The sequence below is a fragment of the Benincasa hispida genome, unplaced genomic scaffold (assembly GCF_027475165.1).
Source record: "Benincasa hispida cultivar pf3 unplaced genomic scaffold, pf3_genome.v1.1 HicScf180, whole genome shotgun sequence".
Lineage (NCBI taxonomy): Eukaryota > Viridiplantae > Streptophyta > Magnoliopsida > Cucurbitales > Cucurbitaceae > Benincasa > Benincasa hispida.
In genome coordinates this window covers 12,523-22,130 of record NW_028326187.1, presented here as the reverse complement: position 1 = coordinate 22,130, position 9,608 = coordinate 12,523, and the positions used below count along the sequence as shown (strand labels likewise).

Here is a 9,608-nt window from a genome sequence, read left to right as displayed (position 1 = left end):
CGTTCGAGAAATAATTGAAAAAAAAAAAAATCCCATGGACGCCCAATAAGTTATTAATATTAGATATGCAATTGATTAGATTTAAGACAATATATATATATATATATATATATATATCAACATTAGACCTTGATTTTTATTGAAAATTTTTAGGTTAAAAAATCACTTTTAGTCTTCGAAGTAACAATTTGGTCTCTGAACTATCGTTTGTAACAATTTAGTATTTGAATTTCACTATATAACAATTTAGTCATTGTACTTTAAAATATATAACAATTTAGTCTCTATTGTACAAATTATTGTAGAAATTAATAATAATGTTTAATGAGATTTCATTCATAAATAAACCATTAAACTAATTAGAGATTCAATATTTTGCAAAATACAAAGTCTACATATAAAATATTAAAAATTGACATATACTTTTGATCAAATATTTTAAACGGTGACTAAATTGTTACAATCCAAAGTTCATGGACTGAAATGTTACTTACAATAAAGTTTAGGGACAAAAAGTAATTTTTAACAAAATTTTTAAGTAGTGGAGTTATTTTAGCCTCATTTGATATCCATATTTAGTTTTGGAAAAGACAGTTACGGTTGCACCTATTTTTGTATAGCTCACACATTTGTCAAATTAACATTTGTCCTATGGTAATTGTGTTTTTGGTTAAAAAAGGAATTATTATTATTTTTATGTGATAAAAGAGGGTAGACTGCATCTAATCATTATCTTCTAATTTTTTTTTTTGAAAATGATATATTTGTTTTTACCACTTCTTTAGCCTGACTTTTATTTTTCTTATGTAAACACTTTAATTCCTAACTAAAATTTTCAAATTCTAATTATTATTATTATTATTATTTTACTTTTCAAAACTTAACTTATTACCACTCCCAAGATAATCCCAAACCCTCTCCCAAGCCCCACTACCACCATGGATTATCATTCTAGCAAAGTTTCTCCAAAAGCTCTCCATTACCAATCATCAAGCTCTTCACAGGTCAATAATTGCATTGTATAAATATAATGTATGTTTAAAATTAATTGCATTATAATGGTTATTATATTAGAAATCCACTTGAATTCTTTTTAACAAAAGTACTAAAGAATCATGAAACAGAACATATAAAAACTCCACAGCGACTCGAATTATATTTAATGTGAGCTCATAATCTCTCTAAGCCTTATCGTAACCCACATTAACTATATATTACATTTCTACAAAAATTATAACATCAAATGGACGACATGTAAGTCACGAAATTTTCTATAATTCAAAACAATTCAATGTTTTGCTATTTTTTCGAACGAGAGTGTAATTAGTGTTATAGAATTTCCTTACGGTTTTCATTCTACAAGCCCAAGAATACAATTAGAAGGCCCAATTTGTATTAATTCGGGCCCATAAACGTGCAGTTCAGTTTAGACGTGCGGCCCATTTTCGAAATTCAGCTCTTCCCGCGGCCGATTTCGATATTCATCGCAGTCACACGACACTTGAAACGCTTCAGGAAGAGGACTAGTTCTTAGGGTTTGCTGCAATTTGCACAACACGCCGAAATTTTCTTCACTGGCGTATCATTCATTGGTGAAATCTCCTAATTTGCTTATAATTTTCTCATCTCTAGTGAACTCTCGAATTGATGCATTGAATTTCTTGCCTCCAATCTCGTCTCTCCGATGTCCGGCTCTTGTAAGAATTGCCACAGCAGGTCCCTCTTCCGAGACGATGTTTCCGGCAACCTGATTTGCTCCTCCTGCGGTATTGTTCAGGAATTTGACAATTATGAGGCTCAGCTTTCCGGTATCAATGGTCCACTGGGCACATTCGTCCGAGTTGGAACATCAGGTTCGGGCAGCGTTTTGAATTATAAGGACAAGAAAATATTTGAGGCTCAAAAAATTATTGAAGATATTACGTTTAGGTTAGGATTTTCTGCTTCCAAATCCAATGATGTTAGGATTTTAGTATCGACGATTACAGAGGGTGAGTATGGATTAGGTGATTGGTTCCCAATTCTCGTTGGTGCTTGTGCGTACGTTTCTATGCGTAAGGATAATCGACCATTACCAATGTCGGAGGTTGCATCGGCCGTCGAATGTGATCTTCATGAACTTGGCAGAATGGTTATCAGAGTTGTTGATTTTTTGGATTTGAAAGGCCCTGAGTTTCCAGTGTTTGATATTGTCGGGTCATTGGAGCGGGCCACCAGGAATTCACCGTCTTTCTCAAGAGTAGATGCAGATATTCTTGAGAGAATTGTTAAGCAAGGAATCTTTTTGTTACAGTGTGCTATGAAATGGTTTCTGACGACTGGGCGGCAACCACTACCGATGGTGGCTGCCGTGTTGGTTCTGGTGTCGAAATTGAACGAGGTTGATGTTAGTATTGACAATGTAGCAATGGAGGTTCATGCCAAGGTTTCAACATGTAAGAAGAGATACAGAGAACTTCTGGAGGCACTTGTGAAAGTTGGCAAAAAGTTGCCTTGGGGAAAAGATATCACAACAAAGAATATTGTAAAGAATGCTCCTTTTGTGATTCAATATATGGAATTGAAATCAATGTCAAATGCCAGTGGTAAGGGGAAGGATTTGGAGAATGTGGGGGTTGATTTGCAGTCTGCAGTGAGTGAGTGTTTAAGAAAAGAGCTAGAGTATGAGAGTGAGGTTAACAATTTAGAAGATGATTCTCAGTATTTTGAGTTACAAGGCAGTAGTTGGCGTGATGAATCGAGTTGTGATAATGGGAACAGGCTCAATATTTCTCATGAATGTTTATCCTTGATCTACCATAAATTCTTAGATGAAATGGCTCATCTCAAGTCATCAGGCGGGATTAACGAGGTCTATGGAAGAAAACAGGGAAGAAAAGCTGGTTTTTACTCGAGTACGGAGTGGTGGGAGGGGAAATCAGAATTAAGCAAAAAGCTTCTCTTGCAGCAATTATTGGAGATTGATATAGGGTCGCAGGGTATCCCACCATCGTTTGTTTCTAGTTGCAATGCATACAAAAGGAGGAAGGAGAAAATAATTGCTGCTAAGAAGAGAATCCAGAGGATTATGCTTCCTTCAAATGCTCCAATAGGTGATGTAAATATTGAGAAGAAAAGAAAGCGTAAGGGAACTAATGGTATAGAATGGGAAGATATAATAATCGAAACCCTTCTTCTTCATGGCGTGAAGGAGGAGGAAATTGAGAAAGGCCATTACAATGCTTTGTTGGACTTGCATGTCTTCAATTGTTGAAATTCTTAGATGTTTTTTCTGCATGGAGACGATATAGAAAGTGTATAGAAATGTATAGGCAAAGGCACGAGTAACTGAGAAATGAAGTATATAGTTACAAATCTTATTATAGTATTGTCCATTAACAGAAAGAGAAGTTATCCCTCGCTTGATATTGTTGATTGACAAAGATCTAGGATATTCATCTATGAATTCAGTAGATTATAACCATTGCTTTGGAATTCTGGCTTGCAATACAGATGATGAATTGACTAGAAAGCAACTCCTATTTGTTTCAAATTGTTGTCTTGTTTTGTTCTGGAGGCACATACAATGGTCTATTCAAATTTCGTCGATTTCTGCCCTCGCTTGTGGTTCACTCAACATCAATGATTCAACTCTTTCGTAACTCTCGGTAGTTGGAAGGACTCTCCAAAAGGTTAATTCCTTCCAAAGTCCTCTTGCAATGAATTTCTTCCACAATTGTAGATATCAAGAGAAGATTGAAGGGAAAAATGATGAGGATTAGACCTGTTTTTCCTCCCTTTTTTTTTTAAGTCTTCTTTACAAATTATTTATTTATTGTTTCTAATAGTTAGAATGTACTATTACAATTGCGGTGATGAAGTTCGTAACCATTGAATTATATTAATTTAGCCTTTGCTCTCCTTTTTCTTCTTTCTTGTTTGCTTTTTCTCTCCCCAATTAATTTGAGAGAGATTGACTAAATGAAAAAGCACATTGTTTCAATTTTTATTTGCAACTTTTTCAAAAAGACAAGGAACCGGTTACTTGTTAATAAAAAACAACGCTATTTTTCCAAGTCAATTTGAGGGAGGGAATTAGAACTCTTAACATATGATTACATAATAGTTAGGTTGTTTTCAATTCTTCATTTCTTTGAAAACCCAAAAATTATGGACAACAGAAAGCGTTTGTTTAAATTATTTTAGTGGTAATGTAAATTCAAGTATAGGTTATAGCTTAGTGGATAAGGTACTAATACCGTCCCAAAGGTCGATGATTCTAGTCTCCCACCTTACCATTGTTAAATTAAACTATTAGAATAATGTGGATGTACATTGTTTTGGGCCTCTGAACATTTTACACTTCGGCGCAGTTTTCACTTTATTACCTCAAGACACTCCTTTTTATTAACTAATACGAATATTTATGCAGAAAGCAATTCAAAAAGTGATTTCTTGCTTTTCCCTTTAGAATACGCCAGAAAGCAACTATTTACCTGTTTCGTGCCCACCCAGCACTTTCTTGCACTATAAGCAGCAGTCAATCGCCACTTGCTTGAAATATATTATATTCTTTATTGCATCCATATCTATTATCCACGTATACATGTCGACATATGTCTGCGTATATGTATGTATGGACTTCGCATCCGATTAAAGGGAGAACAAAAACAGGATTGACTTTTTTTCCCATAACAAAAGAGACGGATGCTTGTACGAAATGCAGTGGAAATGTAATACATAATTTACGTATGAGACTATGATATATTGAAGACTTCGTGTTTTCTTATTCTTATTATTTAAAAAAGTGCATTGAAGAAGTGGTGACGATAATAAGTTCACAATTTATTGGGTCATTGTGACGATTATAAGTATTATTGTATCCTTTTTTTCATCGTTATAAATAATTTTTAGTATTTTCAAAATCACTCCAAACATGTTTTTGGTCATTCAAAATCAATCTTAATAGTATGTAAATTGCATTTAAAAATTTAAAATTAAATATTGAATTGATATCGAGTGATTAACGGTGTGTACAAAAGTGATTTTAAACTAGAGTGATTTTTGCATAGAATTGAATTTAGATTTAAGAACTGCTACAGTGAAGACTTGGAAAAAAAAAGAAGTCTTTATCAAATGATTTCTTATGCATTTGCAGGGTTGACCATGGCAATTATTTCAAGTAACAGCCATGCATTTTCTACCCATGTTTCATAGAGACAGCAAGAGGGAGGCTTACTTGTAATTTATATAAATCGAGCGTTGCTTGCCTTCATCTTCCTTGTAGACTTGTTTTGTTCTCTCATTAACAGGGAAAGCTTCTTCGGCCCCTTCTTCAATTGTTATACTGACATGACGGTAATTCTCTCTCTCTCTCTCTCTCTCGTTGAAGACTTTTTTTGTCAGTTGAGTTGATAGCTTTTCATGCAGTTTTGTTTATAACTATGTCGTAAACTTAGCATCTTTCCTTTTCTGGACCGTATGTGCGTGGCCTGTGAAGTTTGAGTTACAGTATCACAAGATAGAAGATGCCTATTTGTATTTTGAACAGGACACATGAACAAATTATTTGAGAACGTCGCCACACTGTGGCTCACAATTTTGTATACCAAGAGAAACTAAAAAAGACATCAAATCAATATCTAATAGAGATATTAGGGAGCATTTCATTAATCCACATGCAACCGTTGTTGAAAAGCCAACAACACATTGTGGGAATCTAATTAAATAATTTTTCATATGGGGTCCGAATCCTTGGAGTTTGTGTGTCTTGTTGGGTTGTTTGTTTTTTTTTTGTTTTTGGCTTAGAAGGAATCTGAGACGGCCAATATTCTTCACCTGACATTTCCTTTTGGATTCGTGCATGTTTTTGTTTTTTTCTTTCTTTTTGGTTTTGTTTTATTTTTATTTTCTGAAAAAGAATTTCCTTCAAGTTGTGCCGTTCTTCATTTGACTACACACTCTCTATTTGTGAGAGAAAATCCCCTCTCCAGCCTTATGATATCTTGTCAGCATCATTCACCACAAAATTTTCAACTGGAAAAATGCTATAGCTGCTATTGATTTGGCTTTTGATGCCATCATCTTCAAAATCCTTTTCTTTTTAACACGAGCCTCACCGTACTCAGTGAGGTTCATTCTTGTGGAAAAATAAGAATAGAACAATGAAAAAAAATTAAAATAATAATAATAACAGCCAGCAATTTTGGTAGGAAAAGGCCAAATCCTTTTGTTATGGTCAATATAGGCTTCAAAGCATTCAGTGAGGTCCATTCTTGTGAGAAGGTAAGAACAGAATAATATGTAAGAAACAAAAAGATTATTATAACAAGCAGCCATTTTTTAGGAAAAAGCAGATATTGCTTTTTGATATCTTATTGGTGTTAAATATGACATTTTCTTGTATAAGTGTATTTCTCAGTATTTTGTGAGAACAGAGAGAGATATTTTAGATTTATGTTTCTTGTATCAATCAGTGATGTGGGTACCTTTTAATTAACAAACTAATTTCGATTCACATATCAGTAGAAGGTACAAGTCAATGTTTATCTTTAAGGTGTCATTTTTTAGTTATTTTTTTTAATGCAATTAGTTATATTATATGCAAGTCGATGAAAAATTTCCATGATTTTATTGGTTTTTAATATTCTTGAGTTTCCTATGAAATAATGCAATATACCTAAAATTGGACAAAGTCTTCAGTTCATTATTATTATAGGCTTATGCTAACTTAAGGGTATGTTTGGAATGGTTTTCTAACGGTTGTTGTTGTTTTTGTTTTGGACACTTGGATAGGGTAGTAGGTTTGAAGCTCCACCTATATTTATGATGTATGATTTTTATTTAATTATTATTATTTTGTAAGCCTATGATGTATTATTATGTTTAAAAAAATAGTTAATGTCTCATTTTATGCATATAAAGATGAAACATGATCCATAAACAGGGACCCACATATCAGTGACTTGCTTTCTGTTAAGAGACTTTTCAAAGTTGCTGATTTATTTAATTAGTGTTTAGTCAAGCTTGATATTTTTTCTCCTCTTTGTTACTTACTATATAATATATGTATGACTATGTTTGGATTTTTGTGTTTTCAATCTATCCCAGGTGACAGAGATGAGAGTTCACATGGACTGTCCCGGGTGTGAAAAACAAATAAGAAAAGCCCTGGAAAATCTAGAAGGTAAGGTAACGCACATCTAGCTAGAGAAGAACATATAAAAAGGTCACCTGTTGAAAAACAATTTTAGTCCTTTCACGTAGTTTTTGTTTTTGAAATTTGACTAATTTAAATATTTCTTAGAGAAAAGTGAAAACATGAAGTAAGAAAGTTGGAAGAATTGAAAACAAACATAGAACTAAAAAACAAAATAGTTATGATCAAATAGGGTCTTAGTTTTCGTTGTATATGTTATTTGATCCTGATTAGTCTATATCTACTAAGTTTAGGACTGAATCAAGATTGTTCTTTTGAATGGTAATTCTAGATTATGGTATTCAGAGAACATCAAATTTTCAATATCTTGAGATTCTTTCCGGAGAAAGATGTGAAATTCACATTCAATATATTTGGTTATGTTTAGGTGTGGATGATGTGATAATAGATTTGAGCACACAGAAGGTGACTGTGATGGGATGGGCAAAGCAAAAGAAGATTCTGAAGGCAGTGCGGCGGAATGGGCGGACGGCGGAACTGTGGCCATACCCTTACAACCCCCAATACCATGGCTTCCTCCACCACTACCAGCATTACCTCAACTCTCCTCAGCATCACCATCAGCCGCAGCCGCAGCCGCAGCCTCAGCCTCAAGCTAAACCAATCATCACCTACAATTCACTGTCATCTTCTTCTTCCTCGCACAAGCACAAGATGAGTCCGATACATGAGTATGCCGGTAGCTACAACTACAGCGGCGGTGGTGCTGAATATGGCTATTATCAAGAGCCACCCTTTACAACGATTGATGAAGAAGCTAGTGCCATGTTTAGTGATGAGAACCCACATTCTTGTGCTGTCATGTGATGGTACCACGTTAATTTATCATGATCATGTTAGAGATGTTAGAGTTTGTTTGAGGTAACTTTCTAAGTGCTTAAAAATGCTGTTGTAAGCCCTTAAAAAGTCATTTTAAACAAGTCCGTATTTAGAATTCGGACATTTCAATTTTCTCTCTTGTATTTTTGTGGATGTATTGTGTATAATTGTATGTGTGTGTACAAATGTGTAAATGAGCCAGGGATGTGTGTTTAAATATTCTCTTGTGAAAATTTTCGGATAATAATAATGGTTTTTGGAGGTTTTGTCAATATTTGGAATGTAATTTTGAGCTACATAAAAAAAGTTGATGTTTGAATAGGAATTTAGCACCTCACTTGGCTTTAAAAAAACAGAGGAAGTGAAACAGAAGCGTTCGGTAACCAGTACTAGTTCTTGTTTTCTATTTCTTAGAAACGTCTTCAAAATTGTATTGTCTTGGAAATTTGAAAATAACAAAACCAAGTTGCATGTTTCAATTTTTAGTATGTTTTGGAATTTAAACTTTGTATTTGCATCAATTTTAGTATAATTTTTTGATGTGATCGATCTTTGGACATGTTGATTGTGTTTTAGACTTGTTGATCTTCTTTTGGGCTTGATAATCTTGCCTTAATGAATTGCTAAAGTGTAGAATTGTTGACTTCCACAAATGAAGATAACTCTTCTATTTATAGATTTCTCTAACGGGCTTCGTGGGCTTAGGCTTAGTTGGTCCATAGGCCTACCCTTAGACCCAATTAGTTGGATTTGAGCCTAATTTAATATTTGGACCAAATTAAGTCTATTTTTTTTGCTCAATTGGACTTTTAGTCCAAATTATAAGATGAAAACGTGTAGTATCATCGGAATTCGCAAATTTATGTTTTCAACTTCAATTTGGGACACACGACGACTTTTAAATTCAACTATTTGGAATTTCTTCACTAATTTAGTAAATGGCGCGACAAATTGTGATTAGTCCAAATTTTCTTCTTCAACGAATGCCACTTTTCTAGATTTATGTGCATATATGGGTAGATGAATCTCGAAAAATATAAAGTTGGAATCAAAATTCAAATATATTTGTTCTTGAACTTGACCTCAATTGATATCTCAATCAAACTATGAATTTAGTACATAAGTTTAACTCGAATTTGGAATAAAATTTGAAATATGTCCAAATTTTAATTTGAAATTTTACCTCCAACTTGTTTTTTAAAATAAAAATAATAACCTAAATTTAGATGAATTTGATATAAAACTGGAAGATGCCCAAATTTGAATTTTACATCAATTTGAGATTTTATCCTTAATTTAATTTGACTTGAGGATAAAAGTCAAAATTTGGATGATTTAGATTTGGGATAAAATTTAAAATATGCCCAATTTTTAATTTAAGATTTTATCTAAAATTTAATCTCAAAGTTGAACAATTTGATTTTTAATAAATTTTGAAATATGACCAAATTTTAATTTGAGATTTTATCTACCATTTAATCTCATATTTTATCTTCCATTTAATCTCAAACTTGAACAATTTGATTTTGAGTAAAATTTGGAATAATTTGAATCAAATCTTTATTTAATTTGAATTTTCTAATTTGTCAAG

At 33.1% G+C, this 9,608-nt stretch overlaps 2 protein-coding genes across 3 annotated transcripts; both read left to right on the top strand.

Moving 5' to 3' along the window:
- Window positions 1-1,203: 1,203 nt before the first annotated feature.
- LOC120082518 (plant-specific TFIIB-related protein PTF2) lies at window positions 1,204-3,398 on the top strand. The gene has a single exon (XM_039037723.2). It carries the CDS (start codon window positions 1,685-1,687, stop codon window positions 3,251-3,253), a length of 1,569 nt encoding a protein of 522 aa, XP_038893651.1. The 5' UTR covers window positions 1,204-1,684; the 3' UTR covers window positions 3,254-3,398.
- A 1,639-nt stretch (window positions 3,399-5,037) lies between these two features.
- LOC120083562 (heavy metal-associated isoprenylated plant protein 29-like) lies at window positions 5,038-8,289 on the top strand. 2 transcript variants are annotated; one of them, XM_090309489.1, is made up of 4 exons: window positions 5,038-5,337; window positions 6,775-6,809; window positions 7,090-7,165; window positions 7,566-8,289. In XM_090309489.1, exons 3-4 carry the CDS (start codon window positions 7,099-7,101, stop codon window positions 8,003-8,005), a joined length of 507 nt encoding a protein of 168 aa, XP_090165615.1. In that variant the 5' UTR covers window positions 5,038-5,337; window positions 6,775-6,809; window positions 7,090-7,098; the 3' UTR covers window positions 8,006-8,289. The 2 variants fall into 2 exon arrangements, with proteins under 2 accessions (XP_090165615.1, XP_038895307.1); XM_039039379.2 differs by lacking the exon at window positions 6,775-6,809 and having other exon boundaries at window positions 5,042-5,337.
- The last annotated feature ends 1,319 nt before the right edge of the window (window positions 8,290-9,608 follow it).

Excerpts from the sequence above, each read along its gene's own strand:
- LOC120082518 (XM_039037723.2), top strand. The coding sequence starts at position 1,685 with ATGTCCGGCTCTTGTAAGAATTGCCACAGCAGGTCCCTCTTCCGAGAC.
- LOC120083562 (XM_039039379.2), top strand. Across the intron at positions 7,166-7,565 it reads AGCCCTGGAAAATCTAGAAG|GTGTGGATGATGTGATAATA; the intron begins GTAAGGTAACGC and ends GGTTATGTTTAG.